The sequence below is a fragment of the Oratosquilla oratoria genome, chromosome 10, assembly GCF_046742065.1.
Source record: "Oratosquilla oratoria isolate Oo_2021 chromosome 10, ASM4674206v1, whole genome shotgun sequence".
NCBI lineage: Eukaryota > Metazoa > Arthropoda > Malacostraca > Stomatopoda > Squillidae > Oratosquilla > Oratosquilla oratoria.
In genome coordinates, this window is record NC_134786.1 from 64,320,948 (window position 1) to 64,345,314 (window position 24,367).

The 24,367-nt window shown below is 39.9% G+C and overlaps 1 protein-coding gene across 7 annotated transcripts in view; it reads left to right on the forward strand.

Moving 5' to 3' along the window:
* The window catches only part of Slik (Sterile20-like kinase), a 66,869-nt gene extending 43,004 nt beyond the window's left edge, over positions 1-23,865 (forward strand). For 6 of the 7 annotated variants that reach the window (XM_076192011.1, XM_076192010.1, XM_076192014.1 and 3 more), the window contains 9 exons: positions 604-843; positions 2,502-2,651; positions 4,042-4,143; positions 4,649-4,843; positions 5,240-5,323; positions 12,404-12,538; positions 18,625-18,760; positions 20,140-20,243; positions 21,991-23,865. In XM_076192011.1, the coding sequence (XP_076048126.1) occupies positions 604-843; positions 2,502-2,651; positions 4,042-4,143; positions 4,649-4,843; positions 5,240-5,323; positions 12,404-12,538; positions 18,625-18,760; positions 20,140-20,243; positions 21,991-22,113 (1,269 nt within the window). In that variant the 3' untranslated portion in view covers positions 22,114-23,865. Of the gene's footprint in view, positions 1-603; positions 844-2,501; positions 2,652-4,041; positions 4,144-4,648; positions 4,844-5,239; positions 5,324-12,403; positions 12,539-18,624; positions 18,761-20,139; positions 20,286-21,990 lie in introns of all 7 variants that reach the window. The other variant, XM_076192013.1, reaches the window with a different exon arrangement.
* Positions 23,866-24,367: the final 502 nt, after the last annotated feature.

Below are 24,367 nucleotides of genomic sequence, written 5' to 3' on the forward strand. Positions count from 1 at the left end.
TTAAGTCATACATTGGAGTAATTCAGGAGTGGTTAGATATTATTATTATTATTAAAAGATCCTATAGTGTAATCTAAGCTAGCCTCTGATTTTGATATTAACTCATCCTTGGTTAAGATTTTTGTGGAAAGTGCAATTTTGTACCACTTTAAAGTGCATTACACGCTAGCAAACTTGTGCATAACCATAGAGTTCAGAAGGGGCACCCCAGTTTTTTTTTCTTTTATCCAAAGTATTGTACATCTTTATGCAAGCTGCAGCCGTCCAGTGCCCTGACAAGCTACGAAACAATGACAACGGTAATGAGTCGTCAAATGCACGCACAGGAGTTGAGGGATAGTATGGGAGGGAAGATATTGAATGAAAGAGTTAAAATACCACCTTTTTTGTGTAATATGTATGGAACAGTTTATAAGATCAAAAGTCACAAAAGGATCTGTAACAGTTTGATATCAAATGAACTTGTTCTTTTATTATTCATTTCACACAATAATGGTTCTTGATTTTTGCAAAATGTTAATGTGTAGAATAATAACAATTTTTTTCTTTTATTTAATGATCAGCAAGTTTGGTATAAAACAGTCAAACTATTTGTGTTCGCAGGTGATTTATGGGGATGATGAGGAAAAGGGAACCTTGTCATCAGGCCACTTGGCTAGAAAACAAGAACTTCGAGAGCTCAAAATCCTCCAGAAAATGGAACAAAAGCAGTTCCAAGAATTAGCAGTGAAAGCAAACTTTGCCAAGCAGGAGCAAGAAAAGAAGTTTGATGTTGAAAAGCAACAGCTCTTGCGTTCATATGAAGTTGAACTGGAATCCTTGAACAGACAACAAAAGCAGCAGGTAAGAAAAACAACTAGTTCTTTAAAAACATGAAAACCTAGACTTAAAGGATTTAACCACAGATATATTGTGTTAAGTATTGCCTTATAGTCTTTGGTGCATTTATTTCCATAGTCTTGTACTGTGATGAATGGAAAGGAGGGTGGGGGATGGCAGTGGGGCTCAGGAGTGGTTATCTGTAAATGAGATTTCAATGCAGCTTGAAGAGATTTCTCCTCGTATGCTATTTTTCTGCATGAGGGGATACAGAGGGGGGGGGATCGCCAATTAACCCTTGCCATAGGAGGATGCTTACGTAGGCATCATGAGGCACAAGTGGGTATACGAGAATACTGGCATCAGCATCTTGATTATGATTATTTTGTAGTTGTAGCTGGCTTGATCATGTTTTCTGTGGTTATTAATAGTCAGAATAAAAGAGAATCAGTAATGCAGCTATAACTTTATATTTTATAAAGTGAGTATTGTGATGCGTCATTGAATCATTTTATATTAGGTAGCCAGTGCTGCCAACAAGAATTTGAGCTCCTCTTGGGGATCGGTGCCACCTGCGTAGAGCCGGTGGCCAGGGGTAGTTGCTGCCGTTTGGCCCTCAGCTCTTGGGGTTGGGGGTGGTCCCACGACGTAGACGCTGCAGCTCCAGTGGTGCGGTGCGGTCACCACCCAGCACTTCTAAGCTACCAGAAGAGGCTGGATGACCGCGTTGTGAACAGCTGCCCAGGATGTAACACTTCACCCCATACCATACAACACATAATGGAAGACTGCATTATACACAATCATGCACGCAAACAACACAACATACGCTCTATAAAGGATTTGTGGGAAAACCCAGTTTCGGCTATGGCATTCCTTGGGGAGACGGGACTGCTCGGACAGACAGTCTAGGGAACGACAACAACAACAACAACAAGAATTTGACTTGTATTGAAGAGGTTAAATGAAGTGGCCTTGATGTGGATGCCCTGTGTCTTGTGTGGGTGAGATGCAGTGATGACCCATCATCCATGAGGAACCAAGATGAAAGGGAAGTAGGTGTGGTGGATGGGAATGGACCGGAGATGAAATGAGTGGGAGTGGAATCATGCCTTTTGAATTTGGCTACCTCCCTGGTAAGGGGGAAAGAGTCCTTGGTATATGTATGTATTTATGTAGTCATTTGTGAGAAATTTAATACCAAGATAAATGCATGAGAATTATTTTGACATTGAAGATAAAGTATGATTGCAAGAATTTTTTACTCTGCTTCATCAGATGTAGTAATCTGGTTATAGGAAGTCTTGTATGAATTTTCTTATGCTGGCCTCTCAGACCATATTTAATCTTCAAGGATATAAATAAAACAGTGATGAATTGTCATTGACAAGTACAGTGTATTATAACGGAGACCAAGATGGTGAATCTCCCATGCATGTTATTTGTGATACACTTCATCAGTCCAACATGCTCTTATTTTCAAAATTCATCTCTTTGTGTTTGTTGAGAGTGAAGGGAGAAACATGTGACTACTTAGTAAAAACTTTTAGACATTGAATATGCAATCTTTTGCTGCCTTACATAAACACAGCACACTACAGACAGCAATCAAATCTTCAGGTCTTGTGAGAGAAAGAACATGACAAATCTCCAATTGTAAACTTGTGTTTTTCTTTCTTCAGGTGGAGAGGGCAGAATACCAGCAGGAGCTAGACCTCAAACAAACCAGCAAAAAGATACGTGCTGAGCAAGAAAAAGAACTGAAGGCATTCAGAGACTCTCTCAAAACTGAACTAAAACTCCTCAAACAGGAAATTGATTTGTTACCAAAGGTATGGTGTCAAGTTTTCATTGTAGAGGGATTTCTTGTCATTGATTTAAGTTTTTAGTTTTTCACCTAAATGCTGTGAATTTTAATTTTGTATGTATATCAGAATATTCTTACTTAAGTGACATTTTTATAGTATATTGTCTACTTTTGGATTATTCTTATGATGAGGTGGTGGTACTTTAGAATGAATGGTGGAGAGAACAGTCACCCCACCACCTGTCTCCAACCCTCAGACATGCAGTCACTAGACTGGGCCCTAAGATCTCTGTCACTCGTTATTTTTATTATTTTTTATTATGATTTCCTAACCTCCCAGTAGGGGGGAGTTTGTCATGTTAAACCATATCATCATTATTATTTATTTCTTTATACATATTACTATTGGGAGATAGGGTTGATGAAAGAGTATTAGGATGGTTTGGACACATGGAAAGAATGAGTGAAGAAAGACTAGTAAAAGAGGTATGGAGGGCAGATGTGGAGGGAGTGAACATGAAGAGACGTCCTAGGATGAGGTGTATGGATGGGGTAAAGGGGGCTTTAGGGAAGAGGGGAATGTCTGTTGAGGAAGGACGGGAGAGGACAGAAGACGGGGGTGAATGGAGAATGGTTGTATATGGATGATGATGTGATGCATGAGGTGGAATGGGCATGGGGATGGGGGGTGAGGTAGTATGTGTGAGCAAAATTTGATGCAGCCCGAAGGGATTTCTCCCCGTCTTCTCCTTTTATGCATTGGGGGGACGGAGAGTGGGGGTCGCTGATTTAATGAAGCGGCCTTGTTGTGGTTGTGCTGTATCTTGCGACACTGCTTCTGACCCAGGGCAGTGGACAAGGTGCAGGGATGACCCGTCATCCAGGAGGTGCTAAGATAAGAGGGAGGGTGGAGGGGTGTGGAGTGTATTCAGGGATGGAATGGGTGGGAATGATTTTATGCCTTTTCCTTTTTGGCTACCTCCTTTGTAAGGGGGAAAAAGCCTTGGTATATGTATGTATGTATTATTATTATTATTTATATGTCTTATTTATTTATAATTTTTTGGTCATAACTTTTGTGTAAGGAGACATAATCAGTAACTGCCTCCCTCTCTGACTCCCTCCTGTTCCTCCTCCTCCTCTTCTTCCTCATCTCCCTCCTCTTCTTCCTCCTCTCCCTCCTCATCCTCCTCTTCCTCCACATCTGCCTCATTCCCTTTCTTCTTCTTCCTTCTCCTCCTCTTCATCTTCCCTGTCCTTTCCTTATTCCTATTCCTAATTTTTCACATATAAGTTAATGCAGAAACAGCCCTACTCTCAATATCACAGGTTTTGGTTCTATGAAAGTTTAAACAATTATTATTTTTGCTTGGTTGAAATAATGTAGCAAGTGTCCTTTCTCATTAATTTTGCAGGATAAAAGGAAGGATAATTTCAAGGTTCGACGAGAGAAGCTGGACCAGGACCAGAATGAGAGGGAGAGATCATTCCTTGAAGGACTTCATGAATCACATGAGGTGAGTCAGGAGTAGCAGAAATGGTACTACACATACTGCAATGAGAAAGTATATACTAATGAAGTTGGACTTCAAACCCAACCCCACCATTATGATGACATTTCTGAAGATAAATATAAGGAATGAATATTAGTACAAAATCTGTAACATATAGTAAACTGTTGACACCATAGTGGATGCATAGGTGCATCAAGGTTTCACTGTACTCTTTGTCTGCCCCTATTCTTTCACATCAACATTGGTCTCATCATCCCCATTCTCCTCCCAGTCCTTACATTCATCTAACCCTTCCACTTCCCCAACTCCTTACTATTGTAATCATCATTACTTTTATCCTCTTGCTCCCTACTATGTTATCGTAAAGGTTGATTGTTAATAGATTGATTGCTAGGTCTGTTTTAGCATATACTCTAGAAGAGTATTGGAGAAGTATTATGCATGAGTACATGAAAGTTGGAGTAAGTAGTGGTAAGAGTAGATTGATTTGGATGTTTTTGCCCAACAGACAATGCTAAAGCGATTGGGTGACAGCCATAGGGAGAAAATTGCCATGCTTGAACAACAGTTCCTGCAACAGAAGCACCAGTTGCTGAGACAGCGGGAATCAGCTCTGTGGGAGATGGAAGAGAAACATTTGCATGAGAAGCATCAGTTGGCCAAACGGCAGTTGAAGGACATCTTCTTCTTGCAGAGGCATCAGGTACGTGGTATAGTTGTACATGTGAGAAGGCAAGAGATAGGTATGATTGGAGAATGGTTGTGAGTGGACATTAAATTGACAGGGCCCAACGGGATTTCTCCTTGTCTTTTCTATTTTCACACAAGAGGATTAGAAAGGAGTGTTGCCAAGTAAGCGGTGAGGTGCTGCTGTGGATGAGCTTTGTCTTTTTGCATTGCTTCTGACTTAGGCAGTGGGTGGGACTTCATCCAGAAGGAGCAAAGATAAAAGGAAAACAATTGGGTGTTGGATAGGTCAAGGGTGGGTGCCTGTTGTGGCAGGCCACACAACCTGTAAGGAAGGGTTTTTTGTATGTGTTACAAAATTAATAGTGTAATGAATCGTTCTGATGTATTGTTTACTGTTCATTTTGTGCAGATGTTATTAAGGCATGATAAAGAGCTGGAGCAGGTGAAGAGGGTTAATCAACAAAAAGAAGAGGACCTCATTAAGCGGCAACAGGTAAGCTTCTTGACTTGGAGTTATACAAGAGAAATGGAACACTGTAAACTTTTCTCATATTGATGTGTACATTCAAACAGTCACTTTTTAGTGAGTATTTTTCTCACGTGTTAATCATTTAGCTGCACTTTGTGTCATGTTTAGTTTGGCTCTCCCAAATTTCTAGAGCTGAGGAAAACCCTTTCATTGGGTTTGAAGTATCTTGCTAAATCTTCTCCATGTATCAATCCGTGTATTGCCCATGCTCTTTTTGCTAGTCTGTCTTCATTCATTCTTTCTGTATGACCAAACCACCTCAGCATTCTTTGCTGTACCCTATTCAGCAGTTTTGTTTCTACCCCTGTTCTTTCCCTTTCCTCCTCATCCACACTAACCATTCATGTACTTAATCTCGCAAATATTCAGCTTCTTGTTACTCCTTTTGTGCCTCCCTTATCCCAAGTCTGCTCCATATAGTACTGTGGGTGCAATCAATTCTTCATGCAGCCTTGTATTTATCCCAAAGTACCTGTTTCTTATAACACTTTTCATTCCATATTGACATTTACTCACTTTTGACATATGTATGGGGTAGAGACATGGTATTTATGAGAGACAGAGAGGGAAATTTTAAATGTATGGAGATGAAATGTGAGAAGTAGGGTAGGGGTTACAAGGTTGGATATGGTGAGAAACAGGGAGGTGAAGAGGAGAGCGGGGGTGGAAAAGGAGATAGGAGATAGGGTGGATGAAAAAGTATTGGGATGGTTTGGACACATGGAAAGGATGAGTGAAGAAAGATTGGTAAAAGAAGTGTGGAAGGCAGCGGTGGATAGAGTGAACATGAGGGGGTAACCTAGGATGAGATGGATAGATGTGGTGAAAGGGGTGTTGAGCAGGAGAGGGATGTCTGTTGAGCAGGGAAGGGAGAAGGTGGGAGATAAGGGCAAATGGAAAATGGGTGTGTATAAATGATTCCGTGATGCAAGGAAGGGAGTGGGTGGGGATGAGGGTGTTAGGGAGTGGTTATGTGTGAATGAAAATTTGATGCTGCCAGAAGTGATGCTGTGATGCATGATGGGGTGGGGGATGGGGGTTGAGGGAGTATGTATGAGAAATAAATTGATGCAGCCCGAAGGGATTTCTCCCCGTCTTCTCCTTTTCTGCATGAGGGGGTCACCAAATTAATGAAGTGGCCTTGCTGTGTCTTGCGACACTGCTTCTGACCCAGGGAAGTGGACGGGATCCACGGATGACCCGTCATCCAGGAGGTGTCAAGATGTGAAGGGGGGAAGAGGGTGGAGGGGAGTGGAGTATGTAGGGGATGGAATGGGTGGGAGTGGTTTCTATGCCTTTTTCTTTTTGGCTACCTCCCATGTAAGGGGTAAAAAAGCCTGTGGTATATGTATGTAGAAGGGATTTCTCCCTGTCTGCTATTTTTCTGCATGAGGGAGCAGAGAGAGGGGGGTCACCAAAAAAGTGAAGCAGCCTTGGTATGGATGTACTGTTTTGCAGCATTGCTTCTGACCCAGGGCAGTAGTGTGGTATACAAAAATGACCTGTTGTGCATGAAGAACTAAGATCAGAAGGAGGAAAGGGTGGTGGATGGAATGGGTGGGGATAGATATATGCCTTTTGACTGTGGCTACCCCTCTGGTAAGGGGGAAAAGTCCTTGGTATATAGATAGATTGACTTTATAATTTGCCACATCCATTCCACTTTTGGTACATATGACCACAAGTTCTTAAATCCTTTTGCTTCTCTCAGTCGTCAGTCCCCTAAAGCTTTCAGATATGATAATATATATATACACATACCAAGGGCCTTTTCCCCCTTACAAGGGAGGTAGCCAAGTCAAAGGCATAAATTCACTCCCACCCATTTCATCCCCACCCGCTCCATCTCATTCCCTACCCCTCCCCCCTTTTTTCTTGGCTCCTCATGGGTGACAGGTCATCCCTGCATCACACCCTCTGTCATGGTTCAGAAGCAATGCAGCAAGGCCGTTTCATTTAATCACCCCCCCCCCCCATGCAGAAAAAGAGAAGACAGGTAGAAATCCCTTCAGGCTGCATCAAAATATCATTCACATATACTCACTAACCCCCCCCCCCACTCCCTCCCATGCATCACACCATCATTCATACACAAATGTTCTCCACTCACCCCTATCTTCTGTCTTGTTTCTTCCTCAACAGACATCCCCCTCTTTCACAATGCCCCTTTTACCCCTTCCATCTATCTCATTCTTGGTCACCCCCTCATGTTCACTCCATCCACCTCTACCTACCACACTTCTTTTACTGATCTTTCATCACTCATACTTTCTATGTGTCCAAACCATCCTATTACTCTTTTCATCAACCCAGTCTCCCAACTCCTTTTCCACCCCCCACTCTCCTCATCTTGTTTCTCACTCTGTCCAGCCTAGTACCCCCTACCATACTTCCCTACTTCTCAGATGTTTCATCTTGAACACATTTAAACTCTCTCTTCCTCTCTTGTGTCTCATGTTTCTGCCCCATATAATGCTGTTGGTACAATAAACCCTTCATACAATTTCATCATAGCATCCATTCCCAAATCTCCTATTTCTCATTGCACTTTTTAATTTCCCAAGGCATTTACTTGCTTCTCTTAATCTACATTCCACCTCTACCTCCACTCCACCTCCACTCCTCCCTTTCCCACCACATTGGCCCCGAAGTATGTAAAGCTGTTCATTTCCTCCAGTCTCTCTTCCTTAATACTAACTTCCAATTTGCTGCCACATTCTCCCCATGTACATCTCATCACCTTAACTTTTACATATATATAACAAAGGCATTTTCCCCCTTACAAAGGAGGTAGCAAAAAGCAAAGACATAAAATCCACTCCCACCTATTCCATCTCCACATACAACCACTCCTCGTTTAACGACCTACTCGGTTAACAAAAATGCGGAGTAACGATGGGCTTTATGACAGACCAATATTCGTTTAACGTAAATCGCCCGAAGTTACGACGTCGTGTACGATAAGTTGGCCGAGGCAAATTTGTATGATGTTATAAATGAACTTGTACAGTGGATATTAGCTGTGAGGTAAAGTGTTCTGAAGCTTAGGTCTACATTACCATCCTGCAAGCTGCAAAAACTACCTGGGGTACAGTATCTACCGGTATTGGTAAATTTTTAGTTTCGACCATGGGCACAATATAACAATAGAAAATTAATTATTAATTTTGTAAATTATAATTGTAAATTATGAAGCGGCCTTGCTGTGTCCTGCGACACTGCTTCTGACCCAGGGCAGTGGACAGGGTGCAGGGATGACCCGTCATCTAGGAGGTGCTAAGATGGGAGGGAGGGTGGAGGGGTGTGGAGTGTTTTCAGGGATGAAATGGGTGAGAATGTTTTTGTGCCTTGTCCTTTTTGGCTACCCCCCTGGTAAGGGGGAAAAAAGCCTTGGTATATGATGATGATGTAAATTATAATGTATCAACGTAATATGCAGTTTTGTGAGCGGAAATAAAAAAACAAAAAAGGTGCTAAAACAGATTCGTGTCGGACGAAGGGTACGCCATGTTTGTTATGATAGATGCAGACGTCGAAGAAATGAAAGGATGATAAATTCGTCTAATCTAAACTAAACTAACCTAACCTGTGTTTAATAAATCATTACCTGCAAATTAAATGTCATCCGACTCATCCTCGTTGTCGTCGTCGTGAGAGACGTTGGCGGGCTTTTCAGCCACTCTCTCAGCTTGCGTGATATACAAAGTTCTTGCAGTTTCAAGGAATGCATGTATCGCCGCTCCATAACATTCCTTCAAGAAAATGTACCTGGCGAGGTACTATCGGAAGTACCAAGGCCGTCAATTGACAGACGACAAGATGGCGTCCCGATCCTATGCTACCTACTTCGTTCATTAGCATATTTGCTTGTAGCAAGGTATTTTTTGTTTTCATTTCCACCCACAAAGTTGCATATTACGTTGATACATTTTAATTTACAAAATTGATAATTAATTTTCTATTGCTATATTGTGCCCATGGTCGAAACTAAAAAAATACCCCGGTATTTAATATGGAATGTCAGCATACGCGGACTTGGTCATACACAGTAATTTCAGGAACCTAACCACATAGTTATTTGAGGGCTTTCTGTACTATCAAAACAGTAAATAAAGCTTTAATGTACTGTATAAAAGAGGGAAAATACACAAAAATAAAGATACATGTATTGCTGGACATTGTACATACAGTGCATGTACGTATATGTATACACTTTCGCTTAACGACCAATTCGGTTAATGGAGGCAACACTGGTCCCAATTGTCGTCGTTAAACGAGGAGTGGTTGTACTCCACTCCCATCCTCTCCCTTCCCTCCCTCTTATCTTGGCTCCTCCTGGATGACAGGTCATCCCAGCAACTCGCCCACTGCCCTGGGTCAGAAGCAGTGTAGTAATACACAGCACATTCACAGCAAGTTGGCAACCCCCCTCCCCCCCCCCTCTCTCTCTCTCTCTCTCTCTCTCTCTCTCTCTCTCTCTCTCTCTCTCTCTCTCTCTCTCTCTCTCTCTCTCTCTCTCTCTCTCTCTCACCCCCCCCCTCATGCAGAAATGGAGAAGACAGGGAGAAATTCCTTTGGGCTGCATCAATTTATTTTTCACACATACTCCCCATCCCCCACCCACTCCCTTTCATGCATCACAGCATCATCCATACACAACCACTCTCCATTCACCCCTATCTTCTGTCCTCTCCTGTCCTTCCACAACAGACATGCCCCTCTTTCCCAATGTCCCCTTCACCCATCCATCCATCTCATCCTTGGTTGCCCCCCTATGTTCACTCCTTCTACCTCAGCCTTCCACACCTCTTTTATTAATCTATCTTCACTCATTCTTTCTGTGCATCCAGACCATCCCAATACTCTTTCATAAACCCTACCTCCCAACTCCCTTTCCACCCCCGTTTTCCTCCTCACGTCTTTGTTTCTCACTCTGCCCAGCCAAGTAACCCCTATCATACTTCTTAGGCACCTCATCTCAAACACATCCAAACTCCTCCTCTCTTCCTCTTATGTTCTATGTTTCTGCCCCATACAGCGTTGTCGGCACAATCACTCCTTCACACAGTCTTCTCTTACCATCCATTCCTAAGTGTCTTATTTCTCATTACACTTTTTAATCCCCCAAGGCATTTACTTGTTTCTTTCAATCTACATTCTACCTCCACCTCCATTCCTCCCTTTCCCACCACATTCGCACCCAAATATCGAAAACTATCCACTATCTGCTTACTTTTACCCATATTTTATTTCAACCTCCTTCTTTCGCACACCTATCCAAATTCCGTAACTAATTTAACCCCTTCTCTCATCCTGCTACAAGCAGTGTCATCAGCAAACAACAACTAACTTATCTCCCATTTTTCTCCATTTTCTTTGACCATCTCCAATTCACAGCCCAGTACCTCTGCATTTACCTCTCGCACCACCACATCATGTATAAATTGAATAGCCATGGTGACATGACACATCTCTGGCAAAGTTCCACCTATACCTCAAACCACTCACTCTTTCCATTTCTAATTCTAACACAGGCTCTACTACTCTTGTAAAAACTCTTGACTGCTCCTAACAGCTTTCCTTTTATCCCATATATCTGCAATACCTCCCACAATACCTTCCTGTCTACTCTCTCATAAACCTTTTCCAAATCCATAAAGGCTGAAAAAACACACATACTTTTTCCTAAAGCTGCACGTATCATTCTTATCACAAAAATCTGATCCACGCAACCCCTACATTTCTTAAACTCACACTTTTCCTCACCAATTACTCCATCCATTCTCTTCTAATTTTAATTAAAACACTCCCTAAGCCTTCCTAACTTCACTCAAAACAAACTGATCCCTCTGAAACTTCTACATTCATACTTGTCCCCTTTTCCTTTGTACATACATACATACATATACCAAGGCTTTTTCCCCCTTACAAGGGAGGTAGCCAAAAAGGGAAAGGCATAAAATCATTTCCACCCATTCCATCCCTGAATACACTCCACACCCCTCCACCCTCCCTCTTATCTGAGCACCTCCTCGATGACGGGTCATTCCTGCACCTTGTCCACTGCCCTGGGTCAGAAGCAGTGTTGCAAAACACAGCACATCCACGTTTGAGATGTTTGAGATGAGGTGTCTGAGAAGTATGATGGGGGTTACTAGGCTAGATAGAGTGAGAAATGAGGAGGTGAGGAGGAGAACAGGGGTGGAAAAGGAGCTGGGAGATAGGGTTGATGAATGAATATTAGGATGGGTTGGACACATGGAAAGAATGAGTGAAGAAAGACTAGTAAAAGAGGTATGGAAGGCAGATGTGGGGGGAGTGTACATGAGGGGACGTCCTAGGATGAGGTGGATGGATGGGGTGAAGGGGGCTTTGGGGAAGAGGGGAATGTCTGTTGAGGAAGGACGGGAGAGGACAGAAGACGGGTGAATGGAGAATGGTTGTATATGGATGATGATGTGATTGCATGAGGTGGAATGGGCGGGGGGATGGAGGGTGAGGTAGTATGTGTGAGCAAAATTTGACGCAGCCCAAAGGGATTTCTCCCCGTCCTCTCCTTTTTCCCTTGTAAACAAACCTTAAACAACCTCACCAGCTAGTCCACCATCACTGTACCTCACTTTTTTAGACACTCTACATGACGCCCACCTAACCCAGATGCCTTACCTGCTCTCATCTTTTTAATAACTGCTTTCACCTCATCTTTTATTCCTCCATTTTCCTCACTCATCACTGTCATTTTTGTAGGACCTCCCACTGCAACTACCTTTCCTTCCCTATCCTCCTTCACATTTAGCAACTCCCTAATATATTCTGTCTATCTTCCTCTTACCACTGTCCCTTCCATTATCAATCTCTCTATTTACACCTTTTACCTTTTGTTATCTACTTGATTCATCTCCCTTCATCTCTTGATGATAATAGAAGAAGAAAAAAATCCTAGAAAATTAGTTCTGTTCCACATACATTGTATTTAAGAAGAACAAGAGTGTCTACATATGATCACTAATTATACATCAGTAATCTTCTTTCTCTTTGTGACAGATTGAGAAGAGACAGTTGCCCAAACGCATTCGCCAAGAAATGAAAGCCAGGGAATTGATGTTCCGTGAGTCCATGCGTATTAGCATTTCACACCTCCCAGATTCTCATGAAGATGAAAAAGAGAGGTTGAAAAAGGTAAGCATATTGTACAAAGCAGAAGATAAATGAATGTACAGGCAAGTAGGTGCACATACACACATACACTTATGTATCCACATACATGTGTGCACACACACTTCAATGAACGGACGGCTTAGAGGACGTTCTGAAGAAAAAGTGAAATTTCGTGGATCCCGAAGCAAAGGAAGTACCTATTGTATTTACAGGGTGGGGGGGAAATTGCTCGTGGTGTAGGTGAAAGTGAGGAAAAAGGAGAAGGGGAGGGATTACTGAGGGAAATGGAAGGAAATGAGGAAGGTGAGGACTTGGCCCAGGGAGGCAGACACCATCTAAACAAAAGAGGTCCAGACCAATTTAGCGACGACGAAATGTCTAACAAAAATGTAAAGATCAGAAGTATAGATAAGAGCAATACAGTAGAAGGTGATGAGAATATTTTCCAGGGATTTAAAGAGGGTGGGGGGGACTAGAAGAGAAGCTCGATAAGATGATCAAGCACTGGGAACTTAGGTTCGGTCACGTTAACAACATTGTGCAGAGGGTTGAAAAATTGGAAGAACTAGAGAAGGCGAACAAAAACTTAACTAAGGAAATTGAAGAATTAAAAAAACAGTTAAAAGAAGTAAAAGAGGAGAATAAAGTCTTAAAGGAGAATAATAAGGACAACAAGGAGGGTTGGAAAAAAATTCAAGAAAACAGTAAAGTTGCATTTACTGACATAATCAAACAGCAAATGAAATAACAAACTGAAGACTCAGTTATTAAAGTGATGAGACAGAAGGAGAATATAGTAAGAGACTTAGCAGATAGAAAGAAATGTATAATTATATTAGGAATGGAAGAGAAACATAACCCAGATAGAACCACAAGAACCAAAGAGGAAAATGAAAAAGAAATTTACTAGAATTAGTTCAGGAAGATGAGCCAGAAATAATGAAACAAATTGAAGAGAAATTCAGGCTTGGGAAATATAGTACAGACAAGACCAGACCAATTAAGATTAAATTCAGGTCACAAACGACGGCAGAGAATATCTGATCCAAAACAGGGAAACTAGCAACAAGTGAACAATATAAAAAGGTATGGATAAAAAGGGAAATGAATAAAGAGGAAAGAGAGGAGGAAATAAAGAAAAGACATGAAGCTAAAAAAAAAATGAGACCAGAACGGAGACAGAAAAACAAGAATTCTACTGGAGAGTAGTGAATATGAAATTGAAGCAATGGAAAATAACAGAGAGAAACACAAAAGAAACAGAGAATACAATGGAAATGACAGAAAGTTAAAAGTATCCTGCACAAATATAGATGTATTAATAACAGGACTGAATGAACTGAACAAATATCTGAAAGAAAAAGATCCAGACATAATGGGAATTGTTGAGACAAAATTAAAAGGTCCACTACCACCCAACAGCATTGGACACAATGCATATAATTATTGGATTAGAAACAGAGAGAAAAAACAAGGGGGTGGAGTTATGTTCCTGACTAAGAAGGATATAAGCATGAAGAGTGTCACATATGGGAACAATAGAGTAGAGATGATCATGATAGAAGTAGAAGATAGAGATAAGAAGAGCAGAAAGTTTGTAATAAACTACGTGCCCCCAAAAACAGCCTCGTGGGAAGAGAATGAACATAAAAGCATGTTAGAAGACACAAGAATAACACTAAACAATATAATGGAAGATGGAGGAAGAATAGTTATGATGGGCGACTATAATTGCAAAGAAATATGCTGGGAAGAGATGACCGTAAAGGGTGGAGAAGACTCATGGGGAAATGTTCTACTTGAGATGATTACTGACCACACAATGACACAATGGATCCAAGAGAACACTAGGTATTGAAATGAAGAAGAACCAACGAGACTAGACCTAATAATCACATCAGAACCTGAAATAGTGGAAAAGATAGAATACCAGGCACCAATAAGCAAAAGTGACCACATACTGATAGAACTAGAACTAAATGAGAAAAAATACATGAAAAGAAATGAACAATATAGAAAAGGAAGATTGATGTATGAAAAAGCAAATTTTGATAGAATAAGAGAATTCTTCCAAAATGAAAACTGGGAAAGAATACACAAAGAAGATACAACAGTAGAAGAGAAATGGAATATTTTGACAAAAATCTATAAAAAAGGAGTAGAAAAGTATGTCCCAAGACAAAAACAAGAAAAAGAATATGTAAAGTGCTGGTACAATAAAAGTTGTAGGGAGATAAAAGACAAAAGAGACAAAGCCTGGGCCAAATGGAAGAAAAACAGAAGACCAGAAAAATGGAAAATATATACTTGTTATAGAAATGAATATGTACAAGCGTGCAGAGAGGAAAAGAAAAAATATGAAAAAGATGTCATAGAAAAATGTAAAGATCAACCAAAACTATTCTACAGATTTGTAAACAACAAACTGAAAAACAAACAAGATTTGGAGAAATTAAGACAAGGAGTTGAATACACAGAGGAAATTGAAATGGCGGAAATTATGAACAAACATTTTAAATCAGTGTTTACAAGGGAGAACATACAACCTGAAGAGATTGAATGGAAAGAGAAAGTCCCCCCTATGAAAGAAATAGAAGTAACAAAGAATGAAATATTGAACCACTTGAGTAATCTTGATGTCAGAAAATCGCATGGACCAGATGAAATAGCAAACTGGATTCTGAAAGAATGCAGGAATGAACTGGCAGACATAATACATAGCATAATAAACAGTTCCTTGAAAGAAGGTAAAGTTCCAGAAGATTGGAAAAAAGCAAATATAGTACCTATATATAAAGGGTGAAATAAAGAAGACTCTAACAACTATAGGCCAGTCTCTCTAACAAGTACAATAGCAAAAATTTGTGAAAGAATTGTCAAAAATAGATGGGTAAAATATTTAGAAAAAAACAATGTGCTAAATCCAAGACAATTTGGATTCAGACAAGGACGATCATGCGTCACCAATTTAATATGTTTCTATTCAAGGCTAATAGATATAATACAAGAAAGAGATGGATGGGCTGATTGCATTTCTAGACCTAAAAAAAGCTTTTGACAAAGTACCACATAAGAAGTTGCTTAAGAAATTAGAAACTGAAGGAGGAATACAGGGCAAACTGCTTAAATGGATGGAAGACTTTTTGCAAGAAAGAAAAATGAGAGTAGTGATAAGAAACCAACACTCAAAATGGGATGACGTAATAAGCGGTGTTCCACAAGGAACAGTTCTGGCCCCAATAATGTTTGCTATATATATTAATGATATGGATGAAGGAATTGAAAGCTATATGAGCTTCTTTGCAGATGATGCAAAACTATTGAAAAAAGTGAACACGGAAGAAGATTGTGAATCACTACAGAGAGATCAAAATAAAGTACAGGAATGGAGTAGGAAGTGGGAGATGGAGTTCAATACAAAGAAGTGTAGTATAATGGAATTTGGAAAAAGTAAAAACAGAATAACAGGATCATATAAATTGGGAGAAGAAGGAATAAAAATAGTAGAAAATGAAAAAGACCTGGGAGTCATTGTTATGAATAATATGTCACCTGAGAAACATATAAATAAGATTTTTGGAGAAACCTATAATTTAATAAGAACAATCAAAGTGGCATTTACATACCTGGATGAAGAAATGGTGAAGAAAATTCTAATCACCCTGATAAGACCAAGATTGGAATATGCAGCAACGATATGGTCACCAAGTACAAAAAAATGTATAAAAAAACTTAAGAATACAAAGAGCAATTACAAAATTGGCACCTACACTCTCAAAACTATCATATGAAGAGAGACTAGCAAAACTTGAACTACAGACACTAGAGCAAAGAAGAGAGAGGAGATTTGATAGCTATTTACAGAATCATGAAAGGCATAGAAATTACTGATAGAGAGAATCTGATAAAATGGGATGACAGAAATACAAGAGGACATGGAAAGAAAATAAAAAAAGACAGCTATAGAAGAGACCTGAAAAAGAACAGCTTTCTTCACAGAGTAATAGACAGTTGGAACAAGTTAGATGAGAAAGTGGTGTGTGCAAAAACAATACATGAATTTAAAAATAGTTTAGATAAAACGAGATATGAAGACGGGACACCACGAGCATAGCTCCCCTTCCCGTAGAATACAACTACGTAAATACAACTAGGTAAATACACACACACTCCCTCTTCCATTCTTTCTCTCTCTCTCTCTCTCTCTCTCTCTCTCTCTCTCTCTCTCTCTCTCTCTCTCTCTCTCCCCCCCTCCCTCTCTCTCTCTCACACTCAGTTTCTCAGTTTCTATTTATATATCTTATCTCTCCTTCAATTCATTTCTTTCCTTCAGACTTTTCCATCCTCTGTCATTATGGCATATTATTCTTATTTCTTTTCTCACACATTTTCTAAGCTAATTTTGTGTGTGATAATATATACATACATACATACACCAATGGTTTTTCCCCCCTTACAAGGGAGGTAGCCAAAGACATAAATCTGCTCCCACCCATTTCATCCTCACATACTCCATTCCCATTCACCAGCCCTCTCTCCCTCTGTGATATCAATAATTCTAGTTAAAAAAAATATTTTTCCAATTTGTGTTTTATAAAGTCATGACAGGTTACATCAATAACATGTTATACTTTAAAAACATTTTGATTCTTCATATTTACTAGAAAACTTATTACCGGAATGTTCAGTACTTTAAAAGAGCGAAATGAAAATGTTTTGGTGGACTCAATTTCACAGTTTGACGGATTATGACTTACTTTGTCTTGGTGTGACCTGACTTCCTCTCCAGGATTTAGATGACCCTAACCTCCAACACCAGCTTGTAGGGACACGGCTGACTCTACCTGATATGATTCGGGGCCTTCCTAACTTCTCTAGTGAACTGTGGGATTATATCTGTCGAGGTTTCTTAACACCTGAACAGGCAGAAGCCCTGCGATTGGTTAGTCGTCATGTGAAAGGGCCTGTACCTAGCCTTATTTCAGCCTTGTGCTTCATGTGTTACTTTTATTGCATTTCTTCCTGGACATCCGACTTGACCTCACATTTGCACTGCGGTTTGTCACACAGCAAAAGTCAGATGTCTGCAACCTTCCTTAATGTGGGGAAATGGGTGAAATGCTTGGTATCACACTGACTGCAATGCACCTACAGGGGTATGGTTGATGGATGAGTCCGAATTAAATTGTTTTTGTGAGCACATGGGTTATTCTGTCTCTCTCTCTCTCTCTTTTTTTTTTTTTTTTTTTTCTCCGTTCCTTTTCTTTTCTATCTGTTTATCTTTAAGATTACATATTTGTTACCACAAATTTCCCCTCAGACAAACTTATGGGAAAGGTAAGTATTGGTCATGTATTTTCTTTGTATACTGGAAATGTACCTACTCAGGCATGTAAATACAAACAATTGTGGATTAGATGAAGCCAGCTTCCCTAGGGTTGGGGAGGGAGGTGGTGGATTTTTGAGATGGATGCTTTTGGAATAGCTAATCATGAGTACCACCTTAACCCAGGAGGTCTTGAAATGTAAACAGTGTTTGTGTGATTCAGAAACTTCAATGTATGGCAGTAATTGTGTCATAATGATAGTGTGGATGTATAGGGTAGGGGGAAGTCTGTTGAGGGTCAGAAATGGTTTGAGGTGAAGGTGGGACTGTTAGGGTTGTGTTATGTAGCCCAAGATTGGTCCACAAAAATGTCAGAGAAGAAATATTGTATCAGTGCCTTTGTTGCATTGGTGCAGGACAGTGTTCCCAGTCTTCCTTTGATTTATGTATGTTCATTTTTTATGAAACTTTATAATTGTGCTTGAAAATACCAGTACATTATGAAATTTATTTGACTTTTAGTGCTAGAACTTGTTGGAGAAGTCAGTGTGACCTTCGGGATGGGTAGAGGTGGGAGCCTTCACTTAGCTGTATTGAGGGAAATTTCCATTTGGGTACTGAATGGGAAGGTATTCACATATTCCACAATTATTTTCCAGCACTAGATGGAAATCAGTTTATGAGTGTGGGAAAAGTTTAAGAAAATGCTTGTAATTTTTTTTTTTTTTTTTTTTTTTTTTTTTTTTTTTTTTTCATGAGCTAACAAATCTTTGCACAACAGTTCCAGGAAGGTGAGAAACGAAGATATGAAGCAGAGAAGAGGCGAGCTGAGCAAAAGCACCGCAAGCAGCTGGAGGAGCTGCTGGCTGCATCTGATTCAACCATCAAGGAATTGGAGCAGCTGCAGAATGAAAAACGTAAGCAATAAGGACCTAGTATGAAATGCCAGGGCCAGTTGGTAATCCATAGGGAAGGGTGCCAATTTAGAGGATGACAGTAGTAGAGGGTGTAATCAAGGAAGAAGAGTGTAAGGAGATGAGATGTACAAGAGGAGAAGATGATAGTGAGGATGATGGTGAGTGAAGAGTTTTAAGTATATAGTCACATGTATCAAGGGATGGAGGTAAATTATGGAATAGGGAAAGCAAGTACTTGTCTTAGGGGGAATGAAAAGTCTTAAGGAGTAGGTATTTGGGGATGAATGCAAAGAGAAGACTGTATGAATGGGTGATTGTACCCATGACAATGTGAGACAGAGACTTGGAATTATAGGGAGGCAGAAAGGAACCCAAATGTGAGTTGAGTTGTTGAAGGGTAGTTGTGGGATTTTTTAAGATGGATAAAATGAGAAAAAGACTAGGCATGGAAAGAGAGCTGGTGGATTGGGTTGATCAAAGAATATAAGGGCAGTTGGGGTATATGGAAAGAATAAGTGAAGTAGCTTGTGACATTAAACCATATGAAGACTAGCTAAATTGAGTGTGGATGGCAGAGATTGAGGGAATGAACATTAGGGGAAGGCTGAGAATGAGATGGATGGATGGGGTGAAGAGGGCCATAGGTACAAAGGAAATGTCTCAAGCAGGGAAGGGAGAGGGCATGAGCAGAGAGTGGTTGTGAATGGAGGAGAAATTGGTGCAGCCCAAAGAGATTTCTTCTTGTCTTCTCTGTATTATCTTGATTGGATTGAATGGAGTGGGAAGGTTGCTATGTACAAGACACAGCACATCCACAGCAAGGCCGCTTCATAAATTCGGCGACCCCCCCTCTGTCCCCCCATGCAAAAAAGGAGAAGATGGAGAGAAATCCCTTTGGTCTGTGTCAAATTTTTTCCCATACATACTTCCTCACCCCCCATCCCCCACCCACTCCCCCTCATACATCACAGCATCATCTATACACAACCCCTCTCTATTCACCCCTATCTTCTATCCTCTCCCGTCCTTCCTCCACAGACATTCCTCTCTTTTGTAATGCCCCTTTCACCCCATCCATCCATCTCATCCTAGGACACCCCCTCATATTCACTCCTTCCACCTCTGCCTTCCACACTTCTTATACTAATCTTTCTTTGCTCATTCTTTCCATGTGTCCAAACCATCCTAATACTCTTTCATCAACCCTATCTCACAGTTCCCTTTCCATCCCTGTTCTCCTCCTCACCTCCTCATTTCTCACTTTATCTAGCCTAGTAACACCTATCATACTTCTCAGACATTTCATCTCAAACACATTCAAACTCCTTCTCTCTTCCTCTGGTAACATGAAATAATTAGAAACTGTTTTCAATCCTCAGGCAAGGTGTTGATGGAGCATGAAACCTTTAAGCTAAAGTGCCAGGATGAGGATTACCAAAAGGAGCTTAAAGAGTGGAAAACCAACCTTAAGCCTCGGAAGCAGGTGAGATGTTGAGACTACCCATGATTACCTTAAGACTTTCAGGTGAAATTATTTGTATTGTTTAGCATGCTAATGATGAATCCCATTTATGGTCATGACTCGTGATGATATTTATCTTGATTAAATGTATCATTACCCTAAGTCTCTTATAGAAAATCCATGGCTTCCTGGTAACCAATAATAACCATCAAATTGGCCCAAAGTCATTCAAAAGATTTTGTTGTTGTCTTAGTAGGATGAGGTGTTAATTTTTTGTGTTATTGCATGTAGGGCAGTTGGAGTATGTGGCCAGGCCAATTCAATGTTACAAAGGATTACAAAGGCGGAGCATGCTGACAGGAGACCTTTTGGTCCATATCTAGGTCTGATGCGGAAAAAAAATCATATTAATAATAAAACGATAAATAAAAACTATAATAATGTAAATAACAAATAAAATACATAAATAAATGCATAGGTATAGTTAAATAATAAACAAACAGGTAAATAGTAAATGATGATAAATTGACATATAAGTAATAATAAATGAAAATCAGAAAGACAAATGATAACAAAACAAAAACAAATAATATAAAATAAATTATAATCATTACAGCATCTTACTTAGGTATTTATCTAAATGATTCTTAAAGCTTCGAACTGAACTACATTGCACTACCTGTGCAGGAAGTTTATTCCATTCATTCACTACACGGTTGGCAAAGTTGTTTCTACCTACTTCCAAATTGAATCTATTTCCGGACAGTTTGAGACCATTGTTTCTTGTCTGATTCGCATTCAATGTGAAAATTTTGTCACTTTTGATGATGTCAATTCCCTTTAAAATCTTAAAGACCTGTATCAAGTCACCTCTGAGTCTACGCTTTTTTAGGGAAAACAGATTCATGTGTTTTAGTCGATTTTCGTATGATTTATTTTTTATATTTGGAATCAGTTTTGTGGCTTGCCGTTGTACTTTTTCCAGTCTGTCAATGTCTTTAATGAGATTCAGTGACCATACGGAAACAGCATATTCCAAATGTGGACAAACTAACGATTTATATAGCTTGTTAATGAGTGATGGACTTTTGAAATCAAAAGATCTCGCAATCAGTCCCAGAATCTTATTTGCTTTCTCAGAGGCTGAAATACACTGCTTGGATGATTTGAGGTCGTTACTGATAATTACGCCAAGATCTTTTTCACTATCCACTTTTGTTAACGAATTTCCAAATAACTTGTAATCGTACTTACTGTTATTTTTACCTATGTGCATTACCTTGCATTTACTTGTGTTAAATTTCATTAGCCACTTTTCAGACCATTGCTGTAATTTATCTAAATCTTCTTGAATATCTAATTGGTTTGAGTGATCATTTGCCACTCCGCACAGTTTTGTATCATCAGCAAATTTGGAAACAGTAGATTTTAGTCCATGGTCTATATCATTTATATATACTATGAATAGCAGTGGCCCAAGAACGGAACCCTGAGGAACTCCACTTGCAACACTTGTTGGTACTGTTTAAATATGTTGTGAGCATGTAGTAGTCCTGCAAGATGGACAGTGGAGTTCCCCATTTTCAAAATCTGTCATCAGGTGAAAGTGATCAATGTTTGAATTAATATTCATTGCCAAATTATTTTCATATCCATATATCAAAAGGGTTCTTCCTCCTTGTAAATGAGGTAGCCAGCCAAGGCATGCACCCATCCAACACCCATTTGTTTTCCCTTTTGTCTTAGCTCCACATTATTTTATTTGCAGAAATTGGAAGAGGAGTTTGAGAAGCAGCTGAAAGAGCAGCAGCAATTCTATGGTGCCTACCTCACTCGCTCCTCCCTGGTGGGCTTGGAGTCCAATTCAACCACAAGCCTCACCAAAGCTTAGCCATTCCAGGGTGACTGGTGCAAGTGGAATCTTATCTGAAGTGAATATTCCTCTGAATTCTCTAATGCCTAACAAAATCTTCCTAAGAGTTCCTGAAGTATTCATGAAAATATAAGATAAGTCTGCTGGTTATGGAAAATCTCTTGGATGAGTCTTTATTAAGGCCAGTGATGTGACGTGCAGGTCATTGCAGCATGGTTTGTTTTAACATTTGTCTTCAAGGCCAAATTAAATTCCCATTATATCAGATCCTATTGCACATGCAGAGCTCTTGGGGTGGGCAAAGAGAACCAAATGTGCCCTTACTGGGAACTGTCACATCTTGGTAGCTGGAGGAACCTCGGGAAGCAAGTGTTTCCTCCTGAAAGTGGTCTGTGGAACCTTAAGTGTTATTAAAGACTTTAATCTCCCTTATTTTGAGAACTATTTTTATGCTCAAAAATTTATTTGGTGACTTGTACTCTTTCTCATGAGTTTGTACAGGAGTCAGTCCAAACCTCGGCTTTAAGACTCACAGGAAGAAGAGTGGTGGTCGAGGACTGTCCTATATTGGGCTGGAGGCAATATTACAAATGACTATTAGCAGAGAGCCAACACAATGAATGCATGTGATAAACACTTATTCCTTACCCTTTTAGTGGTGGTGCAGTAGTCAGCAGTGACATAGCTGCACAAAGCAGGTCATTTCAGTCTTGAAATCTTAGTCAAGTTTACTATAGGGTCTTCATTTTTCTTTTTCTTTCTTTCATTTATTAAGTCTTAGACATACTATTTTGATGTTAACATCATGGTCTGTCACCTAGGATGCATTGTAGGGCCCAAAATGTACGAGATATTTGTTTATTTTTTTTAATGAATAGATAAATGAATAAGAAAAAAAACATGTTGAGTGGATAGTGCACCATATCAAGTTCTTGTATGATAGATGAACTGGGAGAATATAATGTCATGCTGCCAACACAGTTTGGCATTGGTGCCTACAACTCTGTGTTCATTGGGAGATGCTGCTGCCATACAGCATGACTGATGGTAACCATGCATCTTATTGTAGTACCAACTGTTAGCTCAACTGTGTTCCCAAGAACCAGTGGGGTGCAGTTAGACATTGTGATAGAAGGACAGATTGCAGGCTTTGGACTAGGTCTCGGGGTTTTCCTTCAATTCCAATTAACCTCAATATTGTCCTCATTTTTCTGGTGGATCAGGTGTGGCACTTTTCCGCTAACAACTCATCATTGGACAAGTTCATCAAAGAATTTCATCATGTGTACATAGTTTGTTACATCTTAAGTACCATTGTAGAGAAGTTATCCTCTCCCCCCTTAACAACAGTCTTGTCCTCTACAATGTATTATACTATGAGGCTGTTGACAATACTCCAGCATTGTACTTTTTCTTTTACATTACTTTTCTTTGATTACCTAGAGGTAATTTCTAGGTGATATATATATTAGGTTATTCAATAAAATTCCCAAAAAATTTCTCAATGCTTCCAATGTTCCACCTGATTCCATGCAGCTGCTGGCAATAAACAGCAGGTGTGGTTTGGGAGGGGGATGGGGAGGGTGGGGTCAGGGGACAGGGAAAGGGGAAAGGAGGGAGTGAAACACCCAAGTGTGGTGCCGCAGTCCTGTACCACAAAATGCTCGTATGGATACGGGTGGAGTCAAATGAAAAATGCTATGGAATTGAGAAGATTTGTTGATTGGACTGTAGCATTGTGGAAACAATAAAGGGCTTTATTAAAGGAAAGTGTTCTTCATTGTTAACCTTGTTTAATAAACCAGACACCAAAGTTGTGTCATACAGGACGTGCACTTTCATACATTTTACAAACCTGTAGTTTCATACAAAAATATTACATTTTTCATACAAATTGTGCTGTATCTCAGGATGGCTGATTGCTGCCTCTTAATCTTATGGTGCCCCGTGGGATCACCTCCCACCAAGGAAGTTAATTTGAAATGTAATGATGGACTGATTGACAATATTTTCAGTCACCACTATCATACTACTAACCTTCATTCATCCTTCTCTTATCTAACCTTCATTCATCCTTCTCTTATCTAACCTACATTCATCCTTCTGGTAACAAAGTCCCACTGATGATGACAAATGTTAGTGAAGGCAGATGTTGATCTCTGAAACCCATGCAGGGATGATGCATTACATTACACAGAAAATACCAAATGAAACATCTTGCAGACCCATACATACATATATATATATGAAACTTGTTAACCCACTGTCAGAG